Genomic DNA, 27,013 nt, shown 5'->3' on the forward strand with positions numbered 1-27,013 from the left:
ATTTCCAGGGAGGAAAAGAAAGTCTGGGTCTGAGTCCACTTCAATTCGGCATAGAGTAGCGCAAACATTGCTCACTCTCTGCTGATTTCTGATTGCCTGCACCTTTGTAAAATTGACATACACACGCACACATGTACACACACACGCTCCTCTCTCTCTCTCTGTCGCTCTAAGTAATTATAGTCTCATATCGCGCAGCTGCGGATCACCTCCCCGGATCTTTGAAGATGCGATCGGGGCTACTTTATATATTGTCCGGGCGCAAACAAAGATGAACTAAAGTATTCAATAAAAAAAGTTATATTTGCGTATAGATACGTCATCCGCAAACGGCGATCGGCTGACAAATGACGTATAGATACTTACTTAGCAAATTAAGTGTTTTAATAAGTGATCTTCATTTCTTGTTTTCTTACATGTTTATTATTATTATCAAGAACTGAAGAAAGTAACGGAAGTAAAAACAATCGGATCCCAGTAATAACTTGGACAGGTGTTTTGAATTGTACAGTAGTATTTCCATCAGTGATCAGTAGACAGAACTGTTACGGAGCAGGTCCTTCCCACCACGCACATGGGCCTGCGTCGTGGTCTTGGACCATCTCAGCCAGCTCTAAGCACTGCAGCCTGCATGACACGAGGAGGAAGAAGAGGATTATGTCTCAAGAGATGGAACTCTGTACTAGAAATAGGCCTACGTAGTATTGTCACCGCTGAATTAACCCAATAACCCACTATACTGTAGACTGTTATCCATTATCTGAATAATCAGACTTGTGTAGGAGCATAGCCAGAGGTCAAGTACTTGTGCTTTCACATCAGAAACAGGCAGAGAGGGCAAGCAGCATCAAAGCTTGGCTATAGAACCTGCCTGGTTCTATAGCCAAGCTTTGATGCTGCTTGCCCTCTGCTGCACCGTTTCCTGGGTCCAGGAATGTCTTTTACTCCAATTTAGCAATCCTGACTCTCACGGTATGGTAGCAATCTCTAAACAGTTTTGAGGGTGTGTGTTCTTGTCACTAAACTGCCCCTCTCTGCTACCTTTCCCCATGATCAATCTGAAGTTTGTATTGCGTGCGTGCGTGCACGCGTGCGTGCGTCATATTACCAGAAGCTCCGGTTCCCAGGCCCTTCTTGAGGGCGTTGATCAGAGGGTATTTTCCCTGGCCACAGAAATTGCCACTGAAGTCGTCCATGTCAAGAGTCCAGACCATGGCTCCACCAAAACCACTCCTCTTCAGCCAGCCAACCTGTACCAGTTAACAGTAACCAGTTAACCTGTACCTGTAACAGTGTACCAGCCAACCTGTACCAGTTAACAGTAACCAGTTAACCTGTACCTGTAACAGTGTACCAGCCAACCTGTACCAGTTAACAGTAAAAGTTAACCTGTACCTGTATCAGTGTACCAGCCAACCTGTACCAGTTAACAGTAACCAGTTAACCTGTACCTGTAACAGTGTACCAGCCAACCTGTACCAGTTAACAGTAACCAGTTAACCTGTACCTGTAACAGTGTACCAGCCAACCTGTACCAGTTAACAGTAACCAGTTAACCTGTACCTGTAACAGTGTACCAGCCAACCTGTACCAGTGCGTTAAAATAAATGACAAAAGCAGGAACTAGAAATGCACTCTTATCGAGCTGCCACCTTGCGCTTCGCACACAAGTTGGCCATGAATGGCCTACTTGTGCACGAGCAGAGCACGCAACTTATATCTGACGCTTGTCAACTTCCTCCCTCATAAATAACTTAAATCTGTTACGTCATCGACACATGTCACACATGTTTTTAGATAAACATACATAGTTACGTCATCACCCAATCCCTGACACACGGCCCCAAACCAATCGGTTCGAGGGGCCACCGACATACGCAGCAAGCTGCAAACTTACGCTCTGATTGGCCGAGAGACGCCACCAAAGAAATACACATTCTCTGATCCCGGACATACGCAGCCGAATACAGTACTTGCGCCGCTCTGCTCGCGCAAGTAACTAGTAGTGTCTACAAATCTGAGCGATTATGTGAAATGCTGCTATGCACCTTGCCCTGATAGCTGACAACGTTGTCGAATCCAACCCAGGTCTGGCTGTTGTAGGCGTAAGGCACCTGCTGGGCGACATCCCAGACGTCTGTGACTCCTTGCTGGTTCAGGAAGTGGCAGATCTGAATGAAGCAGAGACAAGCCATTAGAAACAAATGTGAAATCTATACTGTACGTATTAGTTTCTATATAGAACGCAAAACCTTGTTGTTGCACTGGAGACGTGTACAATCTCTGCCTCTGACATGGCTGTACAAGTCTATTTATGTGCAGTTTGTTTTGGTGAATGCACGTCACCTTTTGCCTACATTTCCACCAAAACATCTGATATTTAGCTGACCGCTACCGGAGTGTTATGAGGGCATACTGGACACAGTTGATCACCGTAATCAATTGATATTAAAATAGACGTCAAAAGGCGCAATTGTCGACAGGTGAGTTAAATACCTCATAGTAGGCCCAGGTTCCAGGGTGAGTTAAATACCTCATAGTAGGCCCAGGTTCCAGGGTGAGTTAAATACCTCATAGTAGGCCCAGGTTCCAGGGTGAGTTAAATACCTCATAGTAGGCCCAGGTTCCAGGGTGAGTTAAATACCTCATAGTAGGCCCAGGTTCCAGGGTGAGTTAAATACCTCATAGTAGACCCAGGTTCCAGGGTGAGTTAAATACCTCATAGTAGGCCCAGGTTCCAGGGTGAGTTAAATACCTCATAGTAGGCCCAGGTTCCAGGGTGAGTTAAATACCTCATAGTAGGCCCAGGTTCCAGGGTGAGTTAAATACCTCATAGTAGGCCCAGGTTCCAGGGTGAGTTAAATACCTCATAGTAGGCCCAGGTTCCAGGGTGAGTTAAATACCTCATAGTAGGCCCAGGTTCCAGGGTGAGTTAAATACCTCATAGTAGACCCAGGTTCCAGGGTGAGTTAAATACCTCATAGTAGGCCCAGGTTCCAGGGTGAGTTAAATACCTCATAGTAGGCCCAGGTTCCAGGGTGAGTTAAATACCTCATAGTAGGCCCAGGTTCCAGGGTGAGTTAAATACCTCATAGTAGGCCCAGGTTCCAGGGTGAGTTAAATACCTCATAGTAGGCCCAGGTTCCAGGGTGAGTTAAATACCTCATAGTAGGCCCAGGTTCCAGGCGTGGCGGTGAATTGACCTGCAGGTCCAGGTCCAGTGCTTGGAGCACCGATACCGGTGTTGGAAGAGGAAGCCAGTTTGAAGGTGTTACCGTAGGTGGCGAAACCAACCAGCAGCTTCTCAGCTGGGGCGCCCTGGTTCTTCCAGTAGTTCATAGCGTAGTTCTATAATATGGACAAGGAAACAATATACAGCACAGCCTTTCAGCACAAATTTATTTTCCCACGTCCTGTTGTTGGCATAACTCTACTGTAGGCTAAGTCTGCGACGGACGGGTGAGTCAAATTAATAATTAATGCAGGACCTGAGGGTCATGAAAAACACAGACCCGCGCAACACTAGTGCGCACGCATTACGCCTTGTGCCTGGAGGGACACTGAAGGTTGCCTATAGCAACCTGGGCGAGGTATAGAGGTTAAAGAGGTATGTGCTTGGCTTCTGCCGGTCCATTTTGATATAAAGTTATAAACCTGCATTTTAATGGCGACGAGGTTAATTATGAAATTCGGTATGTTTCTCGGGATTCTGTTCTGAAGATGCCCGCCGCCATCGGATTTAATTTCGCCGAAAACGTGGCTTCAAAGCGGTCTGTAGCAGTCCGGGTCTGTAGAAACCAATGGGGTTCACTGTGTTCACATTTTGAATGTGGAGGAACCTCCACACTCACCACGTTGAAGTAGATCATGGCACCCTTGTCAGCTGGGCCCTGCCACACAGGACTGTTCTCTCCAGTAACGTGCGCCCAGGGGCCGTGGAAGTCGTAGGTCATCACATGGAAGTAGTCCAGGATACTGGTGATGAAAGGATGTGCAGGAGTCAGGGGGATTTGAAGAAAATATTAGTGAAAGTGCATAGGACAACCAGGAAGGTCCAATTGTTCCGAAATCTATGATATCATTTTTTTGTAAGGTCCCACACCGACCGCACACTGTCTGGGGAAACTGCTTAAAGGATGCTATTTATTAAATTGTCATTTCTGATTCTGAGCGACTGTAAAGACGAATCGTATCAGCGGGGAAGGAGGCGTCACATCATATTCAGAGCTTTCGTTGCACCAGACTGTATGACGGAAGCATTTGAAAATTGTAGGAGCTCAACAGACACAAATACTCATATAGCCTATAATGCCCATGCAGCCAAATACTTGTTTGTATGTTTGTGTGTTATCTATACTGACGCTCCGAGCTGGGAAACTTCGTATCCAGCGTCGATGACTCCCTTGTCGGCAGCGACGGCAGCGGTGAGCATCAGACGAGGAACGGTATTTGGAGCCTCGAAGGCAGCCAACAGCTCCTGCAGAGAGACGGGATGTGGTGAAGAGAAAGATTTCCAACATTTTAAAGGTGCCATTATGGTGGTTATGTCTTGTAACGTGATAGAAGGCTGACCTGACACAGGACTGTGAAGAGAGCCTTGTCCTCAGGTGGGGAGCCACGAGAGCCTGGGTACTCCCAGTCGATGTCCAGACCGTCAAAGGAGTGCTCAGCCACTGTGTTGATCACGCTATTGATGAAGATCTGACGGTTAGCAGGACTGGACACCATGGATGTGAACCTGGGGGGAGGGGGAGGGGGAGGGAAAGAGAGAGAGAGAGAGAGAGAGAGAGAGGGAGAGGGAGAGGGAGAGGGAGAGGGAGAGGGAGAGGGAGAGGGAGAGGGAGAGAGAGAGAGAGAGAGAGGGAGAGGGAGAGAGAGAGAGAGAGAGAGAGAGAGAGAGAGAGGGAGAGAGGGAGAGGGAGAGGGAGAGAGGGAGAGGGAGAGAGAGAGATTCATCCAAAAGAGTCAAAGAAAGAGTGCCTTTACAGTATCTGAGGTTTCATGTTTAATACTCACTGAGAAGTTCCTACGTTCCATCCACCAACGGACAGCAGGGTCCTCAGGGCTGTCCAGGGAGATGTCCTGGACAAAACAAAACAAAAATGTAAATCACTTTGAGTCCTCACACCTTTGTGTCAGCCTGATATGTAGGATAGAATAGATGTAGAATAGATAGAAGTGACACGCTATACGAGGTTGTATATCTGCTATTTGTGAACAGCCAAAGTATGAACTAATGGTTAAAGTGGTTCAAATCTAAAAATGACATGCACATTTTATGGCTTGATAAAAGCATGTATCTTCCCACAACAGCAGCCCGGAGGGTTGAAACATCACGTCAACGGGAGACTAAAAACATAGCCTTAGATTTTGTGATCATGCGCATGATAAAATATAATCAGAATTTCAGAATGTGTGTGTGTGTGTGTGTGCTCACTGTAACTTGAGATCGTTGAGCTGTTTATAGAGCGCCTCATCGTTCCACTCAGTGGTCGTGATCTGCATGTTTTTGTCTATTCCAGCGTAGGCATAGACGATGATGTCACAGAGACACGGGTCAATGTCGGTGGGCATGTACTTCCCAGCACCGTGACGGTACTGTCCCCAGTTGGTGAAGTAACATGAGATGATGTAGGAGGATCCTGCAATTAAGGGACGAGTGACAAAATAAGGGCTTGTTGTTGTTTTTGGGGGTTTTTTGCCGTTTGAGAGTAACACACCAAGTAGACCAAGTCTTACCTAGCTGCACGTGCAGCAGGAGAGCCAGTGCTGCAGAGAGAGAGAGAGAGAGAGAGAGAGAGAGAGAGATCCAGAGAAAGTGGAAAATAAGGAGTGGTGGTTGGGTCAGTAAGGACAAGCACTAAGATTTATCCTCCGGTTATTAATCTATATATGACACATACATCCTTCTACTTATTCTTATAATCATCAGTTATATGAATCATACTGTTAAACAACTATTTAGAACAGAAAAGTATATCCGATTCATGGTAAATCTAAAGATACAGTTCATTTCCTCTGCTGCTCTGCACAGAAAAATGTTTTCCTCAACAGCAATTTCTCGACTTACCAACGCAGATGAGAAGCTTGCCCATGGTGCGTCTGTACAACTAACTGACGGCCAGAAGCCTCTTATATACCTTCTATGTCTCTCCATATCTGTAAAACATGTTTGATCTGGCTTCGTTATTCTGATAAATCATTTGTTTGGTCAGGAGTTAATTGCCCTTTCCTGTTTTCCACTGGCGTTGTTAATTGTGCCGATAACTATAAGTGTTATTCAACAATGATATGATTTGCAGACAATTAGAAGTCAAATGAAGGTTATACAGGTTTGTATACATTCCACCGCACGCACTTTTACAAGGCTAATTATTGTACATGTAAGTTTACAATAAAACAAAACAAATGACATACAACATACATGGACGAGACAAAACACTAAACATTGCAGACCACATTACGGCATTTAATCAAATCATAGAACACATTATGAAAACGCTACGTCCTATACAGTGAGTGCAAAAATAAAATATTGATAATAGTAATACAAAATAAAATAATGAAATAACGAAATAAACATGGTGATATAATGGCATATTTACCGATAGCAAGAACATACAACTTTAAAGTAACACTTTTAAAAACTGGGAATGTTGAGATGGATCTAATGTTAGCTGGTAAAGTATTCCAGTCTGTAGCCGGGCTTTAAAAGAAAAGGAATGTTTACCAAATTCAATACCAACCAAAGGAACAGTAAAGTGTCTGTCCTGTCTTACAGTGGAGAATAACTATACATTGGACTAAAGTAGACATGGAAAGGCTACTGATGCACATTAACACAAATGTAGTCAATCTTTTGTTTCATGTTCTTTTTATCTGGATGATAAGAAAAGATAAGCAACACACACATGCACGCATGTACGCACACACACACACACACACACACACACACACACACACACACACACACACACACACACACACACACACACACACACACACGCACACGCACGCACGCACGGTGGAGGATGGCAAATTTGAAGAATAGCGAAAATAGCCAATCAACTAGAACTGCACTCTGCCGAGTGCATACTTGCTTGTTGCACACTAGTAGGCCATAAATGGCCTACTAGTGCGCAAGCAGAGCGCGAAAGTACTTTCGACCGCTGGAAACTATCACATCTCAGTATCTCTGTGAAGGAACGTTTGAAATGTATAATCATTACGTGTAACTATTTGCTACCTAACTACTTTTTTACAGAAAAATGAATCATTGATATGTGATGAAAAAGAAAAGGTATATAAACTGAATTAAAATATATTATACAGTATAATTATTTTATTACTTATTGTAAATTGTCAATTGTTTTAAATGTATTTCATTTTGTACTATAGTGATATTAATACTAAATCATGATCAGAGTAATATGTGTCTCTAACTTCAATTTCTGTAATAATACTTTCAAATTTGTTGAAATATACATGATCTAAAATACTTCTGAAATCTGTAGTTGGATTTGTATCTCAGTGATGACGTAAGAGAAATGGTCAGCTGTGTAATCTGGTCCCACCAGATACCACATTACGTCATCGTTGAGAGCTGGGACCAGAGTACACGGTGTGTATATGTATGACTAGCTCTCAGTGATGACGTAAGATATATGGTCATCTGTGTAGTCTGGTCCCAGCAGACCAGGCACAGATTTACAAATTACAAATCACATTACAACTACATACAGAGTATGTAGTTGTAATTTGATTAGCAGTATACTGTGGTTACTTGGTTCCAAAAAGTGAAGCCAAGTTTTTTCCAACCGTAAGTCTGTGCCTGGTTTGCTGGGACCAGTTACAACATTACGTCATCGTTGAGAACTGGGACCAGAGTACATGGTGTGTATATGTATGACTAGCTCTCAGTGATGACGTAAGAGATATGGTCATCTGTGTAGTCTGGTCCCAGCAGACCAGGCACAGATTTACAAATTACAAATCACATTACAACTACATACAGAGTATATAGTTGTAATTTGATTAGCAGTATACTGTGGTTACTTGGTTCCAAAAAGTGAAGCCAAGTTTTTTTCAACCGTAAGTCTGTGCCTGGTTTGCTGGGACCAGTTACAACATTACGTCATCGCTGAGAACTAGGACCAGTTACATACGGTCCCAGTTCTCAGCGATGACGTAATGTTGTAACTGGTCCCAGCAAAGCAGGCAAAGACTTACGGTTGAAAAAAACTTGGCTTCACTTTGAAGAGACCAAGCAAAATGATTACTTGCACGCTCTGCTTGCGCAAGTAAAAACAAGTGCAGCTGTACTCAAAACCCATGCTTGGTCTGTCGTGGAGCAGAACAAACAACTTGGTTGAGAGATCGCAGGTGTATTTATACTGTGGTGATTGACCAGGGATTGGCTGTGGTGAGAGGAGGCAGGTGTAGTGGATACAGGTGATTGTGAATGGGGGCGTGGCCTTTGAATAAATGGCCGGGGATACGCAGGTGAAAAGAAGCAGCTTGGACTCCTCATGCATAGAAGGAAGCATGAGGTCAGTCCTTTAACTTTTATTCCTTCAACACAGTTGAAGGAGTTATGTGTAGATGACCTTATTATCGGCATAAAGCTGGGAAAAACTGTGTCTAAAAATTGATGGCAGATTGTTCACATAAATAATAAATAAATAAATAAATAGAAAACAGAAGGGGTCCTAAAGTTGACCCCTGGGGCACACCTTTAACACCTAAAAAAGGTTGAACTTCTAGAAGTAACGTTTCTCAACGGGCGGTACAGTCACGCAGGGGCACAGGTGGTGGTGTGTGCGTGTGCGTGTGCGCTAGAGTTCTCATCTCATCACCCGATGAGAACTCTAGTCCACAGAGGCTGGCAGAAGGACTATAGGAATGGAGTAAATGTTCCCTGCTGGTTCATTCATAGTAATGGAACAGGCCTCCTAGATGGAGATGCCTCAGAGTACATTGTGTCTGGCCTGTTTAAGACTTAAGCAATATTCCGCAAGCATCACTGAAGTGGCAATAATCACGTTAACCCACACCCTCGAGTGTAATATTGCAATTCTACCAGTTACCCTTAAAACAAAGAAAATCGCTGAAAGAATATATTTTTTTAATGACAGATGTAGTCACTACGACCACAAATGTCCCAATGACATTTTAGGATTGATTTTAAAATTATTTTACTTGTCTATAAAGCTCTCAATGGTCTCGCACCTTCCTACCTACATGACTGCCTGCCTAAATATGTCCCAAACCGCCCCCTAAGGCCTTCCACTGCTGGCCTGCTCGCTTTGCCAAAAGAAATGGCAACTAAAAAATACGGGGAAGCAGCTTTTTGCTTCTACGGGCCGTCGGCATGGAACAAGCTCCCACTGTACCTTCGTCAGGCAGCCTCTGTAGACATTTTTAAAGCTCAGCTCAAGACCCACTTCTACAACATTGCTTTTAATTGATCTTTTATTTTTGTTATTCATGTCCTCACTGTATTGCATTACTGCTTGTTTTTAATGTTGTTGCCTTGCTTTTCTTTTATCCTCCATTTCTCTGTAAAGCACTTTGAGCTGCATTTCATGTCATGAAAGGTGCTATACAAATAAAGTTTTATTATTATTATTATTATTATTATTAATGAACTAGCTAGCCTAGCCACCGAGTTTGCTAGCGCTCTGGGAGAACAGAGCAGCTGAATTCTTTGTTTTGATTAGGTGGTGAACAGTGCTGGTTTAACCACCGGCTAGAAGGCTGTTTCAACCAATCAGATTGCTTCCTCGAAACGACCTGTGGTAGAATTATTGATAACCTCAGAGTACATCGTTTCTGGCCTGTTTAAGACTTAAGCAATATTACACGAGAGGGTGTTGTTTAACGTGATCATTGCCACGACAGGGATGCGGTCAGGAACGAGACAAAGTCGAGTTCCGCAAGCATCACTGAATACTTTTCCGAGAACGAGAGAGACAGACCCCCCCCCCCCCATCCTCCTCCTCGGGAGAAACCATGTAGAAACAGGAGGGGAGCTGGGGGGAATGGAGTGTTGTGGTGTTGGGTGAAATGTAGCCTCGGAAACCCAGACGTTTTTATTTCCAGGGAGGGAAAAAAAGTCTGGGTCTGAGTCCACTTCAATTCGGCATAGAGTAGCGCAAACATTGCTCACTCTCTGCTGATTTCTGATTGCCTGCACCTTTGTAAAATTGACATACACACGCACACATGTACACATACACGCTCCTCTCTCTCTCTGTCGCTCCAAGTAATTAGTCTCATGTCGCGCAGCTGCGGATCACCTCCCCGGATCTTTGAAGATGCGATTGGGGCTACTTTATATATTGTCCGGGCGCAAACAAAGATGAACTAAAGTATTCAATAAAAAAAGTTATATTTGCGTATAGATACGTCATCCGCAAACGGCGATCGGCTGACAAATGACGTATAGATACTTACTTAGCAAATTAAGTGTTTTAATAAGTGATCTTCATTTCTTGTTTATTATTATTATGAAGAACTGAAGAAAGTAACGGAAGTAAAAACAATCGGATCCCAGTAATAACTTGGACAGGTGTTTTGAATTGTACAGTTTTATTTCCATCAGTGATCAGTAGACAGAACTGTTACGGAGCAGGTCCTTCCCACCACGCACATGGGCCTGCGTCGTGGTCTTGGACCATCTCAGCCAGCTCTAAGCACTGCAGCCTGCATGACACGAGGAGGAAGAAGAGGATTATGTCTCAAGAGATGGAACTCTGTACTAGAAATAGGCCTACGTAGTATTGTCACCGCTGAATTAACCCAATAACCCACTATACTGTAGAGTGTTATCCATTATCTGAATAATCAGACTTGTGTAGGAGCATAGCCAGAGGTCAAGTACTTGTGCTTTCACATCAGAAACAGACAAAGAGGGCAAGCAGCATCAAAGCTTGGCTATAGAACCTGCCTGGTTCTATAGCCAAGCTTTGATGCTGCTTGCCCTCTGCTGCACCGTTTCCTGGGTCCAGGAATGTCTTTTACTCCAATTTAGCAATCCTGACTCTCACGGTATGGTAGCAATCTCTAAACAGTTTTGAGGGTGTGTGTTCTTGTCACTAAACTGCCCCTCTCTGCTACCTTTCCCCATGATCAATCTGAAGTTTGTATTGCGTGCGTGCGTGCGTGCACGCGTGTGTGCGTCATATTACCAGAAGCTCCGGTTCCCAGGCCCTTCTTGAGGGCGTTGATCAGAGGGTATTTTCCCTGGCCACAGAAATTGCCACTGAAGTCGTCCATGTCAAGAGTCCAGACCATGGCTCCACCAAAACCACTCCTCTTCAGCCAGCCAACCTGTACCAGTTAACAGTAAGCAGTTAACCTGTACCTGTAACAGTGTACCAGCCAACCTGTACCAGTTAACAGTAACCAGTTAACCTGTACCTGTAACAGTGTATCAGCCAACCTGTACCAGTTAACAGTAACCAGTTAACCTGTACCTATAACAGTGTACCAGCCAACCTGTACCAGTTAACAGTAACCAGTTAACCTGTACCTGTAACAGTGTACCAGCCAACCTGTACCAGTGTGTTAAAATAAATGACAAAAGCAGGAACTACTTGGCCTACTTGTGCGCGAGCAGAGCACGCAACTTATATCCGACGCTTGTCAACTTCCTCCCTCATAAATAACTTAAATCTGTTACGTCATCCACACATGTCACACATGTTTTTAGATAAACATACATAGTTACGTCATCACCCCTGATTGGCCGAACGACGCCACCAACACACGGTCCCAAACCAATTGGTTCGAGGGGCCACCGACATACGCAGCAAGCTGCAAACTTACGCTCCGATTGGCCGAGAGACGCCACCAAAGAAATACACATTCCCTGATCCCGGACATACGCAGCCGAATACAGTACTTGCGCCGCTCTGCTCGCGCTAGTAACTAGTAGTGTCTACAAATCTGAGCGATTATGTGAAATGCTGCTATGCACCTTGCCCTGATAGCTGACAACGTTGTCGAATCCAACCCAGGTCTGGCTGTTGTAGGCGTAAGGCACCTGCTGGGCGACATCCCAGACGTCTGTGACTCCTTGCTGGTTCAGGAAGTGGCAGATCTGAATGAAGCAGAGACAAGCCATTAGAAACAAATGTGAAATCTATACTGTACGTATTAGTTTCTATATAGAACGCAAAAGCTTGTTGTTGCACTGGAGACGTGTACAATCTCTGCCTCTGACATGGCTGTACAAGTCTATTTATGTGCAGTTTGTTTTGGTGAATGCACGTCACCTTTTGCCTACATTTCCACCAAAACATCTGATATTTAGCTGACCGCTACCGGAGAGTTATGAGGAGATACTGGACACAGTTGATCACCGTAATCAATTGATATTAAAATAGATGTCAAAAGAGGCAATTGGCGACAGGTGAGTTAAATACCTCATAGTAGGCCCAGGTTCCAGGGTGAGTAAAATACCTCATAGTAGGCCCAGGTTCCAGGCGTGGCAGTGAATTGACCTGCAGGTCCAGGTCCAGTGCTTGGAGCACCGATACCGGTGTTGGAAGAGGAAGCCAGTTTGAAGGTGTTACCGTAGGTGGCGAAACCAACCAGCAGCTTCTCAGCTGGGGCGCCCTGGTTCTTCCAGTAGTTCATAGCGTAGTTCTATAATATGGACATGGAAACAATATACAGCACAGCCTTTCAGCACACATTTATTTTCCCCGTGCTGTCCTTGAACACAGTGGTGAGTCGTCTACTACCATCTTCCATCCTTGTGTTCTGACGGTATCTGACCGACACTCCAGAGCGAGTGAAATCTTTTATAACCACCAGCAGCACCTATCCCTTTCCTTCAGCACCCCCGCGAGTGTGTGCGTGTGTGTGACACACTGTGTGTGTGTGTGTGTGCGTGCGCTTGCGTGCGTGCATGTGTGTGGATTGTATAGGCTAATAAGTGAGGGGTTTGACAACGTTAACACCAAACATTTTCAAATAGTTTTTCTCAGGTCTTTAGTGGCGTTTTCTTTCAGCGTCTGTGTCTCCAGTCCTGTTGTTGGCATAACTCTACTGTAGGCTATGTCTGCGACGGACGGGTGAGTCAAATTATTAATTCATGTAGGACCTGCGTGTCATAAAAAAACGCGCATTTCGCCTTGTGCCTGGAGGGACACTGAAGGTTGCCAATAGAGCGCCGCAGTCCCCGCCCCCTTTCAGAAAAGCGAGTGGCCCAGGAAGTGAAAGCCCCATGCATTCTGCCATCGGCACTTTTAATATAATTTATTTAAAGACGGTTACGCCGTGGACAAAGCCAATTCGGATCGTGACGAATCATGACAATGAACACAATATTTTGGGACGATCAAATCATTAGAAAGAAGAAAAGAAAGTCAGGAGACAACACTATTTGTTTTATTTTTCGTCTTATAAATTATTTGATCGGCCCAAAATATTGTGTTCATTGTCATGATTCGTCACGATCCGAATTGGCTTTGTCCGCGGCGTAACCGTCTTTAAATAAATTATATTAAAAGTGTCGATGGCAGAATGCATGGGGCTTTCACTTCCTGGGCCACTCGCTTTCTGAAAGGGGGCGGGGACTGCGGCGCTCTATAGCAACCTGGGCGAGGTATAGAGGTTAAAGAGGTATGTGCTTGGCTTCTGCCGGTCCATTTTGATATAAAGTTATAAACCTGCGGTTTAATGGCGACGAGGTTAATTATGAAATTCGGTATGTTTCTCGGGATTCTGCTCTGAAGATGCCCGCCGCCATCGGATTTAATTTCGCCGAAAATGTGGCTTCAAAGCGGTCTGTCGCGGTCCGGGTCTGTACTAGAAGCCAATGGGGTTCACTGTGTTTTGAATGTGGAGGAACCTCCACACTCACCACGTTGAAGTAGATCATGGCACCCTTGTCAGCTGGGCCCTGCCACACAGGACTGTTCTCTCCAGTAACGAGCTCCGAGGGGGTGTGGAAGCCGTAGGTCATCACATGGAAGTAGTCCAGGATACTGGTGATGAAAGGATGTACAGGAGTCAGGGGGATTTGAAGAAAATATTAGTGAAAGTGCATAGGACAACCAGGAAGGTCCAATTGTTCTGAAATCTATGATATCATTTTCTTTTTTTTCTTTCTTTTTTTAAGGTCCCGCACCGACCGCACACTGTCTGGGGAAACTGCTTAAAGGATGCTATTGCCAACATACATCTACAGAACAATAATGTGCACAACAAATTCCAATCTGGCTTTAGGAAAGGTCACAGCACAGAAACAGCACTTGTAAAAGTAATTAATGATCTTAGGGTGTCTGCTGACAAGAAACATGTATCTGTTCTCCTACTCCTAGATCTAACGGCTGCATTTGACACGATTGATCATTCAATTTTAATACAGCGTCTGGAGCACTGGATAGGCCTGTCTGGTACGGCCCTGTCCTGGTTTTCCTCCTTCGTATCAAACAGAAGTTACTTTGTCAATCTAGCCGAGTTTGACTCAGACAAACACGACATCAGCTCTGGTATTCCACAGGGCTCGATTCTTGGCCCTCTGCTTTTCTCTTTGTACATACTGCCATTGGGCGAACTCATTACCAATCACGGAGTCAATTTTCATTTCTATGCTGATGATACCCAACTTTATCTTTCTGTGGCTCCAGATGATCCCTGTGCTTTAGACCCGCTGTTGACCTGTCTGTCTAGCATCAAATGTTGGATGAGTGAGAACTTTCTCAAGCTAAACGAGGATAAGACAGAAGTTCTCATAATCGGTTCTAGTGAGCAGAAAGAATCAATAATAAGCAGACTTGGTAACCTGACTGTAGAAAGTAACAGTAAAGTAAAGAACCTGGGGGTTATTATTGATTCTGAATTGAATTTCAATTCACACATTAATCATGTTACCAAGATTGCCTTTTTTCACCTTAGAAATATTGCACGAATCAGAGCCTATTTGTCCTTGGACGATGCAAAAACGCTAATCCACGCCTTTGTTTTTTCTCGGCTTGACTACTGCAATGCACTTTTTTCAGGACTGCCTAAGAAAACAACTGACAGAATACAACTTGTCCAAAATGCAGCAGCCAGAGTTTTAACTAGAACTAAGATGAGAGAACATATTACTCCAGTTTTGGCATCACTGCACTGGCTTCCGGTTGTTTTTAGGATTGATTTTAAAATTATTTTACTTGTCTATAAAGCTCTCAATGGTCTCGCACCTTCCTACCTACATGACTGCCTGCCTAAATATGTCCCAAACCGCCCCCTAAGGTCTTCCACTGCTGGCCTGCTCGCTTTGCCAAAAAAAATGGCAACTAAAAAATACGGGGAAGCAGCTTTTTGCTTCTACGGGCCGTCGGCATGGAACAAGCTCCCACTGTACCTTCGTCAGGCAGCCTCTGTAGACATTTTTAAAGCTCAGCTCAAGACCCACTTCTACAACATTGCTTTTAATTGATCTTTTATTTTTTATTTTTGTTATTCATGTCCTCACTGTATTGCATTACTGCTTGTTTTTAATGTTGTTGCCTTGCTTTTATCCTCCATTTCTCTGTAAAGCACTTTGAGCTGCATTTCATGTCATGAAAGGTGCTATACAAATAAAGTTTTATTATTATTATTATTATTATTTATTAAATTGTCATTTCAGTGAAGATTCATTTCTGATTCTGAGCGACTGTAAAAACGAATCGTATCAGCGGGGAAGGAGGCGTCGCATCATATTCAGAGCTTTCGTTGCACCAGACTGTATGACGGAAGCATTTGAAAATTGTAGGAGCTCAACAGACACAAATACTCATATAGCCTATAATGCCCATGCAGCCAAATACTTGTTTGTATGTTTGTGTGTTATCTATACTGACGCTCCGAGCTGGGAAACTTCGTATCCAGCGTCGATCACTCCCTTGTCGGCAGAGACGGCAGCGGTGAGCATCAGACGAGGACGGTTGGTCCGCTGACCTTCAAGCTTGAAGGCAGCCAACAGCTCCTGCAGAGAGACAGGAGGTGGTGAAGAGAAAGATTTCCACAAATTCCCAACATTTTAAGGTGCCATTAAAACACAATTTTTACATAGGACGCCTCAGGCCGTCATAAGGATTCTAACCGAGAGGTGCCTTGGACGTCTGTGGCCGTCCTAGAGCACCCTCAAAGATACAGGGCGAGATAAGAATATTCAGAATTCTTCCTATTTTATCTTTTGGCATTTCGCTTTTCGCTTGCCGTATGCTAACGCTCTGTGCAATTATTAGCTTGTCATTGACTCCCATGTTAGCGCGGCGGAAAGAATGACTCGTATCTCCTAATCCAGGGCGCTCTCCGTGGTGTTGAATGGATCGATATGCTGGCGCTTCATTTCTGCTCCTCATCCGTCTCTTCCGCAAAATATGAACGCTTTTTGGATCATATATCGTAAAAAAATTAAAATTTTTAGGAAAGTGTTTCCGGTTCATGGCTTTCAGAGTAAAAGCGATCAGACAACTCCGGCACCCCAGAGCTCCTATTTTGATGCACTTCCGGCACTAAAAGTGTTTTAAGGTGGTTATGTCTTGTAACATGATAGACGGCTGACCTGACACAGGACGGTGAAGAGAGCCTTGTCCACACCCTTTGGGTACTCCCAGTCGATGTCCAGACCGTCAAAGCCTTGATTACGCAGGAACAGGACCACGCTTTCGATGAAGATCCAACGGTTATAAGGACTGGACACCATGGATGTGAACCTGGGGGGAGGGAGAGGGAGAGGGGGAGGGAGAGAGAGATTCATCCAAAAGAGTCAAAGAAAGAGTGGCTTTACAGTATCTGAGGTTTCATGTTTAATACTCACGGCAAAGTTCCTACGGTATATCCACCAACGGCCAGCAGGGTCTTCAGAGCGCCGTTCCTGGACAAAACAAAACAAAAATGTAAATCACTTTGAGTCCTCACACCTTTGTGTCAGCCTGATATGTAGGATAGAATAGATGTAGAATAGATAGAAGTGACACGCTATACGAGGTTGTATATCTGCCATTTTTGAACAGCCAAAGGATGAACTAATGGTTAAAGTGGTTCAAATCTAAAAATGACATGCACATTTTATGGCTTGATAAAAGCATGTATCTTCCCACAACAGCAGCCAGGAGGCTGCAGCTCAGAGGAGGCTGCAGCCTTAGACTTTGTGATCATGTGCATGATAAAAAATATGTTTCAGAATGTGTGTGTGTGTGTGTGTGCTCACTGCTTCTTGAGAGCCCGGAGATGCATATAGAGTTCATAATCGTTCCACTCAGTGGTCGTGATCCTGTTGTTGTCTATTCCAGCGAAGGCATAGACTATATGGTCACAGAGACACGGGTCGATGTCGGTGACCATGTACTTCCCAGCACCGGGACTGTACTGTCCCCAGTTGGTGAAGTAACATGAGAGGATGTAGGAGGATCCTGCAATTAAGGGACGAGTGACAAAATAAGGGCTTGTTGTTGTTTTAGTTTTTTTGCCGTTTGAGAGTAACACACCAAGTGGACCAAGTCTTACCTAGCTGCACGTGCAGCAGGAGAGCCAGTCCTGCAGAGAGAGAGAGAGAGAGAGAGAGAGAGAGATCCAGAGAAAGTGGAAAATAAGGAGTGGTGGTTGGGTCAGTAAGGACAAGCACTAAGATTTATCCTCCGGTTATTAATCTATATATGACACATAAATCCTTCTACAAATTATTATAATCATCAGTTATATGAATCATACTGTTAAACAACTATTTAGAAAAGAAAAGTATATCCGTTTCATGGTAAATCTAAAGATTTCATTTCCTCTGCTGCTCTGCACAGAAAAATGTTTTCCTCAACAGCAATTTCTCAGCTTACCAACGCAGATGAGAAGCTTGCCCATGGTGCGTCTGTACAACTAACTGACGGCCAGAAGCCTCTTATATACCTTCTATGTCTCTCCATATCTGTAAAACATGTTTGATCTGGCTTCGTTATTCTGATAAATCATTTGTTTGGTCAGGAGTTAATTGCCCTTTTCTGTTTTCCACTGGCGTTGTTAATTGTGCCGATAACTTTCAAGTGTTATTCAACAATGATATGATTTGCAGACAATTAGAAGTCAAATGAAGGTTATACAGGTTTGTACACATTCCACCGCACGCACTTTTACAAGGCTTCATGTGCAAAATGTGTGAAAAATGATGATTCAAGTTTCTTGATTAGGAAAAAATACCCCTTGAGATGTACTATCTCGTTTTCGAGGGGCTCCCAACACAGATACATGTCACAATCATGATTGTAAACAATAAAACAAAACAAATGACATACAACATACATGGACGAGACAAAACACTAAACATTGCAGACCACATTACGGCATTTAATCAAATCATAGAACACATTATGAAAACGCTACGTCCTATACAGTGAGTGCAAAAATAAAATACTGATAATAGTAATACAAAATAAAATAATGAAATAACGAAATAAACATGGTGATATAATGGCATATTTACCGATAGCAAGAACATACAACTTTAAAGTAACACTTTTAAAAACTGGGAATGTTGAGATGGATCTAATGTTAGCTGGTAAAGTATTCCAGTCTGTAGCCGGGCTTTAAAAGAAAAGGAATGTTTACCAAATTCAATACTAACCAAAGGAACAGTAAAGTGTCTGTCCTGTCTTACAGTGGAGAATAACTATACATTGGACTAAAGTAGACATGGAAAGGCTACTGATGCACATTAACACAAATGTAGTCAATCTTTTGTTTCATGTTCTTTTTATCTGGATGATAAGAAAAGATAAGCAACACACACATGCACGCATGTACGCACACGCACGCGCGCACACACACGCACACACGCACACACGCACACACGCACACGCACACACGCACGGTGGAGGTTGGGGTGGAGGAGGATGGCAAATTTGAAGAATAGCGAAAATAGCCAATCTACAAGTGCAGCTGTACTCAAAACCCATACTTGGTCTGTCGTGGAGCAGAACAAACAACTTGGTTGAGAGATCGCAGGTGTATTTATACTGTGGTGATTGACCAGGGATTGGCTGTGGTGAGAGGAGGCAGGTGTAGTGGATACAGGTGATTGTGAATGGGGGCGTGGCCTTTGAATAAATGGCCGGGGATACTCAGGTGAAAAGAAGCAGCTTGGACTCCTCATGCATAGAAGGAAGCATGAGGTCAGTCCTTTAACTTTTATTCCTTCAACACAGTTGAAGGAGTTATGTGTAGATGACCTTATTATCGGCATAAAGCTGGGAAAAACTGTGTCTAAAAATTGATGGCAGATTGTTCACATAAATAAATAGAAAACAGAAGGGGTCCTAAAGTTGACCCCTGGGGCACACCTTTAACACCTAAAAAAGGTTGAACTTCTAGAAGTAACGTTTCTCAACGGGCGGTACAGTCACGCAGGGGCACAGGTGGTGGTGTGTGCGTGTGTGTGCTAGAGTTCTCATCTCATCACCCGATGAGAACTCTAGTCCACAGAGGCTGGCAGAAGGACTATAGGAATGGAGTAAATGTTCCCTGCTGGTTCATTCATAGTAATGGAACAGGCCTCCTAGATGGAGATGCCTCAGAGTACATTGTGTCTGGCCTGTTTAAGACTTAAACTTCAGTGATGCTTGCGGAACTCGACTCCGTCTCGTTCCTGACCGCATCCCTGTCGTGGCAATAATCACGTTAACCCACGCCCTCTCGTGTAATATTGCAATTCTACCAGTTAACCTTAAAACAAAGAAAATCACTGAAAGAATATATTTTCTTTGACAGATGTAGTCACTACGACCATAAATGTCCCAATGAACTAGCTAGCCTAGCCACCGAGTTTGCTAGCGCTCTGGGAGAACAGAGCAGCTGAATTCTTTGTTTTGATTAGGTGGTGAACAGTGCTGGTTTAACCACCGGCTAGAAGGCTGTTTCAACCAATCAGATTGCTTCCTCGAAACGACCTGTGGTAGAATTATTGATAACCTCAGAGTACATCGTTTCTGGACTGTTTAAGACTTACTGATAACCTCAGAGTACATTGTGTCTGGCCTGTTTAAGACTTAAGCAATATTACACGAGAGGGTGTTGTTTAACGTGATTATTGCCACGACAGGATCACCTACCCGGATCTTTGAAGATGTGATCGGGGCTACTTTATATATTGTCCGGGCGCATAGAAAGATGAACTAAAGTATTCAATAAAAAAAGTTATATTTGCGTATAGATAAGTCATCCGCAAACGGCGATCGGCTGACAAATGACGTATACATACTTACTTAGCAAATTAAGTGTTAATAAGTGATCTTCATTTCTTGTTTTCTTACACGTTTATTATTATTATTATCAAGAACTGAAGAAAGTAACGGAAGTAAAAACAATCGGATCCCAGTAATAACTTGGACAGGTGTTTTGAATTGTACAGTAGTATTTCCATCAGTGATCAGTAGACAGAACTGTTACGGAGCAGGTCCTTCCCACCACGCACATGGGCCTGCGTCGTGGTCTTGGACCATCTCAGCCAGCTCTAAGCACTGCAGCCTGCATGACACGAGGAGGAAGAAGAGGATTATGTCTCAAGAGATGGAACTCTGTACTAGAAATAGGCCTACGTAGTATTGTCACCGCTGAATTAACCCAATAACCCACTATACTGTAGACTGTTATCCATTATCTGAATAATCAGACTTGTGTAGGAGCATAGCCAGAGGTCAAGTACTTGTGCTTTCACATCAGAAACAGGCAGAGAGGGCAAGCAGCATCAAAGCTTGGCTATAGAACCTGCCTGGTTCTATAGCCAAGCTTTGATGCTGCTTGCCCTCTGCTGCACCGTTTCCTGGGTCCAGGAATGTCTTTTACTCCAATTTAGCAATCCTGACTCTCACGGTATGGTAGCAATCTCTAAACAGTTTTGAGGGTGTGTGTTCTTGTCACTAAACTGCCCCTCTCTGCTACCTTTCCCCATGATCAATCTGAAGTTTGTATTGCGTGCGTGCATGCGTGGGTGCGTGAGTGCGTCATATTACCAGAAGCTCCGGTTCCCAGGCCCTTCTTGAGGGCGTTGATCAGAGGGTATTTTCTCAGTGCTCTCAGAGGAGACACTGAGTAGTACAGGGGTGCCTCAAGGAACAGTCAGTTCCTCTTTTCTGTTTACCTTGTATACGGACGACTGTGTCAGCTCACATCCAAATCAATTTATTATCAAGTTCTCCGATGACACTGTGTTACTTAGTCTGCTCAAGAGTGATAATAACATCCTCAGCCATACAGAGGGAGTAGACAAGTTTATAGAGTGGTGTGATCTACACCATCTGAAAATAAATGTAAACAAAACAGAGGAGGTCATAGTAGACCCCAGGTCCATAGGAGACCACAGTATGATTCGTGTCCATGACCATAACATCAAACAGGTCCCCTCATATAAATACCTGGGAGTACAGATCGATGAGGACCTGAGCTGGCACACGCATGTTACAACACTGTGTTCTAAGATACACCAACGTCTACACTTTCTCAGAAGACTTAGACTTTTTGGAGTCAGTAGAAATATCATGTTGACCTTTTACAGAGCTAGTATAGAGTCAATCCTAAGATATGGTATATCCAGCTGGTTTGGCAAACTAACTGTGAAATACAAGTCTCAAGTAAATAGGCTAGCAAACATGGCTGGGAAGATCATGGGCATGTCCACCCCACCCATCACACCCCAGGCCATCTTTGAACAAGCAGTGGTGAGACAGGCTCGGAATATTGTATCTGACCCCTTGCATGTACTGTACCGAGAGTACGAGCTAATGCCATCCGGTAGGAGGTATAGAACTCCACGATGTGTATATAATAGATTCAAACACTCTTTTGTTCCCCTGTCAACTAAAATGCTCAATCAGGGATTGACGAATGCACTTTAATGACTATAGTTGCACTTTATCAAGGGAATGTGTGCAATATCTCTGTTTTGTGTATGTGGGTGTTTCATGGTGTTTTTTCTTTTCGTATGTGAACATGTCTGTTATTTGTATGCAGCTGTGACTCTGTCTCCAAGACAAATTTCTCCCAAGGGAGACAAATAAAGATAACCTTGAACCTTGAACCTTGAATAACTTAAATCTGTTACGTCATCGACACATGTCACACATGTTTTTAGATAAACATACATAGTTACGTCATCACCCAATCCCTGATTGGCCGAGTGACGCCACCAACACACGGCCCCAAACCAATCGGTTCGAGGGGCCACCGACATACGCAGCAAGCTGCAAACTTACGCTCTGATTGGCCGAGAGACGCCACCAAAGAAATACACATTCCCTGATCCCGGACATATGCAGCCGAATACAGTACTTAGTAGTAACTAAGTAACTAGTAGTGTCTACAAATCTGAGCAATTATGTGAAATGCTGCTATGCACCTTGCCCTGATAGCTGACAACGTTGTCGAATCCAACCCAGGTCTGGCTGTTGTAGGCGTAAGGCACCTGCTGGGCGACATCCCAGACGTCTGTGACTCCTTGCTGGTTCAGGAAGTGGCAGATCTGAATGAAGCAGAGACAAGCCATTAGAAACAAATGTGAAATCTATACTGTACGTATTAGTTTCTATATAGAACGCAAAAGCTTGTTGTTGCACTGGAGACGTGTACAATCTCTGCCTCTGACATGGCTGTACAAGTCTATTTATGTGCAGTTTGTTTTGGTGAATGCACGTCACCTTTTGCCTTCTACCAAAAGATCTGATATTTAACGGAAATAGCAAATATAAAATATAAATGTACAGTAAAAAAAACTAGTAGGCCCAGGTTCCAGGGTGAGTTAAATACCTCATAGTAGGCCCAGGTTCCAGGGTGAGTTAAATACCTCAGAGTAGGCCCAGGTTCCAGGGTGAGTTAAATACCTCATAGTAGGCCCAGGTTCCAGGGTGAGTTAAATACCTCATAGTAGGCCCAGGTTCCAGGGTGAGTTAAATACCTCAGAGTAGGCCCAGGTTCCAGGGTGAGTTAAATACCTCATAGTAGGCCCAGGTTCCAGGGTGAGTTAAATACCTCATAGTAGGCCCAGGTTCCAGGGTGAGTTAAATACCTCATAGTAGGCCCAGGTTCCAGGGTGAGTTAAATACCTCATAGTAGACCCAGGTTCCAGGGTGAGTTAAATACCTCATAGTAGGCCCAGGTTCCAGGGTGAGTTAAATACCTCATAGTAGGCCCAGGTTCCAGGCGTGGCGGTGAATTGACCTGCAGGTCCAGGTCCAGTGCTTGGAGCACCGATACCGGTGTTGGAAGAGGAAGCCAGTTTGAAGGTGTTACCGTAGGTGGCGAAACCAACCAGCAGCTTCTCAGCTGGGGCGCCCTGGTTCTTCCAGTAGTTCATAGCGTAGTTCTATAATATGGACAAGGAAACAATATACAGCACAGCCTTTCAGCACACATTTATTTTCCCCAGTCCTGTTGTTGGCATAACTCTACTGTAGGCTATGTCTGCGACGGACAGGTGAGTCAAATTAATAATTAATAATGCGGGACCTGCGTGTCATAAAAAACACTGACCCGCGCAACACTAGTGCGCACGCATTACGCCTTGTGCCTGGAGGGACACTGAAGGTTGCCTATAGCAAGCAACCTGGGCGAGGTATAGAGGTTAAAGAGGTATGTGCTTGGCTTATGCCGGTCCATTTTGATATAAAGTTATAAACCTGCGGTTTCATGGCGACGAGGTTAATTATGAAATTCGGTATGTTTCTCGGGATTCTGCTCTGAAGATGCCCGCCGCCATCGGATGTAATTTCGCCGAAAACGTGGCTTCAAAGCGGTCTGTCGCGGTCCGGGTCTGTTCTAGAAACGAATGGGGTTCACTGTGTTCACATTTTGAATGTGGAGGAACCTCCACACTCACCACGTTGAAGTAGATCATGGCACCCTTGTCAGCTGGGCCCTGCCACACAGGACTGTTCTCTCCAGTAACGTGCGCCCAGGGGCCGTGGAAGTCGTAGGTCATCACATGGAAGTAGTCCAGGATACTGGTGATGAAAGGATGTGCAGGAGTCAGGGGGATTTGAAGAAAATATTAGTGAAAGTGCATAGGACAACCAGGAAGGTCCAATTGTTCCGAAATCTATGATATCATTTTTTTGTAAGGTCCCACACCGACCGCACACTGTCTGGGGAAACTGCTTAAAGGATGCTATTTATTAAATTGTCATTTCTGATTCTGAGCGACTGTAAAGACGAATCGTATCAGCGGGGAAGGAGGCGTCACATCATATTCAGAGCTTTCGTTGCACCAGACTGTATGACGGAAGCATTTGAAAATTGTAGGAGCTCAACAGACACAAATACTCATATAGCCTATAATGCCCATGCAGCCAAATACTTGTTTGTATGTTTGTGTGTTATCTATACTGACGCTCCGAGCTGGGAAACTTCGTATCCAGCGTCGATGACTCCCTTGTCGGCAGCGACGGCAGCGGTGAGCATCAGACGAGAAACGGTAACTTGAGCCTCGAAGGCAGCCAACAGCTCCTGCAGAGAGACGGGATGTGGTGAAGAGAAAGATTTCCAACATTTTAAAGGTGCCATTATGGTGGTTATGTCTTGTAACGTGATAGAAGGCTGACCTGACACAGGACTGTGAAGAGAGCCTTGTCCTCAGGTGGGGAGCCACGAGAGCCTGGGTACTCCCAGTCGATGTCCAGACCATCAAAGGCTTCGGTATCCAGGACATTGATCACACTATCGATGAAGGTCTGACGGTTAGCAGGACTGGACACCATGGATGTGAACCTGGGGGAGGGGGAGGGAGAGAGAGAGAGAGGGAGAGAGAGGGAGAGAGAGAGGGAGAGGGAGAGGGAGAGGGAGAGGGAGAGGGAGAGGGAGAGAGAGAGAGAGATTCATCCAAAAGAGTCAAAGAAAGAGTGCCTTTACAGTATCTGAGGTTTCATGTTTAATACTCACTGAGAAGTTCCTACGGTATATCCACCAACGGCCAGCAGGGTCCTCAGAGCGCCGTTCCTGGACAAAACAAAACAAAAATGTAAATCACTTTGAGTCCTCACACCTTTGTGTCAGCCTGATATGTAGGATAGAATAGATGTAGAATAGATAGAAGTGACACGCTATACGAGGTTGTATATCTGCTATTTGTGAACAGCCAAAGTATGAACTAATGGTTAAAGTGGTTCAAATCTAAAAATGACATGCACATTTTATGGCTTGATAAAAGCATGTATCTTCCCACAACAGCAGCCCGGAGGGTTGAAACATCACGTCAACCGGGAGACTAAAAACATAGCCTTAGATTTTGTGATCATGCGCATGATAAAATATAATCAGAATTTCAGAATGTGTGTGTGTGTGTGTGTGTGTGTGCTCACTGTTTCTTGAGATCGTTGAGCTGTGTATAGAGCGCCACATCGTTCCACTCAGTGGTCGTGATCTGCATGTTTTTGTCTATTCCAGCGTAGGCATAGACGATGATGTCACAGAGACACGGGTCAATGTCGGTGGGCATGTACTTCCCAGCACCGTGACGGTACTGTCCCCAGTTGGTGAAGTAACATGAGATGATGTAGGAGGATCCTGCAATTAAGGGACGAGTGACAAAATAAGGGCTTGTTGTTGTTTTTGTTTTTTTTGCCGTTTGAGAGTAACACACCAAGTGGACCAAGTCTTACCTAGCTGCACGTGCAGCAGGAGAGCCAGTCCTGCAGAGAGAGAGAGAGAGAGAGAGAGAGAGAGAGATCCAGAGAAAGTGGAAAATAAGGAGTGGTGGTTGGGTCAGTAAGGACAAGCACTAAGATTTATCCTCCGGTTATTAATCTATATATGACACATGAATCCTTCTACTTATTCTTATAATCATCAGTTATATGAATCATACTGTTAAACAACTATTTAGAACAGAAAAGTATATCCGTTTCATAGTAAATCTAAAGATACAGTTCATTTCCTCTGCTGCTCTGCACAGAATTTTTTTTTCCTCAACAGCAATTTCTCGACTTACCAACGCAGATGAGAAGCTTGCCCATGGTGCGTCTGTACAACTAACTGACGGCCAGAAGCCTCTTATATACCTTCTATGTCTCTCCATATCTGTAAAACATGTTTGATCTGGCTTCGTTATTCTGATAAAGCATTTGTTTGGTCAGGAGTTAATTGCCCTTTTCTGTTTTCCACTGGCGTTGTTAATTGTGCTGATAACTATAAGTGTTATTCAACAATGATATGATTTGCAGACAATTAGAAGTCAAATGAAGGTTATACAGGTTTGTATACATTCCACCGCACGCACTTTTACAAGGCTTCATGTGCAAAATGTGTGAAAAATGATGATTCAAGTTTCTTGATTAGGAAAAAAGACCCTTTGAGATGTACTATCTCGTTTTCGAGGGGCTCCCAACACAGATACATGTCACAATCATTATTGTACATGTAAACAATGAAACAAAACAAATTACATACAACATACATGGACAAGACAAAACACTAAACATTGCAGACCACATTATGGCATTGAATCCAATCATATATAACATTATGAAAATGCTACGTCCTATACAGTGAGTGCAAAAATAAAATAATGATAATAGTAATACAAAATAAAATAATGAAATAACGAAATAAACATGGTGATATAATGGCATATTTACCGATAGCAAGAACATACAACTTTAAAGTAACACTTTTAAAAACTGGGAATGCTGAGATGGATCTAATGTTAGCTGGTAAAGTATTCCAGTCTGTAGCCGGGCTTTAAAAGAAAAGGAATGTTTACCAAATTCAATACTAACCAAAGGAACAGTAAAGTGTCTGTCCTGTCTTACAGTGGAGAATAACTATACATTGGACTAAAGTAGACATGGAAAGGCTACTGATGCACATTAACACAAATGTAGTCAATCTTTTGTTTCATGTTCTTTTTATCTGGATGATAAGAAAAGATAAGCAACACACACACACACATGCACACATGCACGCATGTACGCACACACACACACACACACACACACACACACACATGCACGCACGCACGGTGGAGGTTGGGGTGGAGGAGGATGGCAAATTTGAG

At 43.9% G+C, this 27,013-nt stretch overlaps 2 protein-coding genes across 2 annotated transcripts; both read right to left on the reverse strand.

Annotated features, from left to right (window-relative positions):
* Positions 1-613: 613 nt before the first annotated feature.
* LOC308326372 (acidic mammalian chitinase-like) lies at positions 614-6,095 on the reverse strand (the record flags this gene model as incomplete). The annotated part of the gene is made up of 10 exons (XM_080779206.1): positions 614-627; positions 1,109-1,250; positions 2,049-2,171; positions 3,163-3,348; positions 3,852-3,975; positions 4,362-4,477; positions 4,573-4,738; positions 5,017-5,082; positions 5,438-5,642; positions 6,071-6,095. The coding sequence occupies 10 exons, from the start codon at positions 6,093-6,095 to the stop codon at positions 614-616; spliced, it is 1,167 nt and encodes a 388-aa protein (XP_080635332.1).
* A 4,595-nt stretch (positions 6,096-10,690) lies between these two features.
* LOC308326380 (acidic mammalian chitinase-like) lies at positions 10,691-25,973 on the reverse strand (the record flags this gene model as incomplete). The annotated part of the gene is made up of 18 exons (XM_080779217.1): positions 10,691-10,704; positions 11,190-11,331; positions 11,981-12,103; positions 12,466-12,651; positions 13,874-13,997; positions 15,846-15,970; positions 16,553-16,703; positions 16,808-16,864; positions 17,201-17,402; positions 20,985-21,059; positions 22,372-22,489; positions 23,144-23,329; positions 23,843-23,966; positions 24,353-24,468; positions 24,564-24,729; positions 24,901-24,957; positions 25,320-25,524; positions 25,949-25,973. 18 exons carry the CDS (start codon positions 25,971-25,973, stop codon positions 10,691-10,693), a joined length of 2,196 nt encoding a protein of 731 aa, XP_080635343.1.
* Between the last annotated feature and the right edge of the window lie 1,040 nt (positions 25,974-27,013).

The sequence above is a fragment of the Protomyctophum bolini genome (genome assembly GCF_963924005.1).
Source record: "Protomyctophum bolini genome assembly, chromosome: 2".
Classification (NCBI taxonomy): Eukaryota; Metazoa; Chordata; class Actinopteri; order Myctophiformes; family Myctophidae; genus Protomyctophum; species Protomyctophum bolini.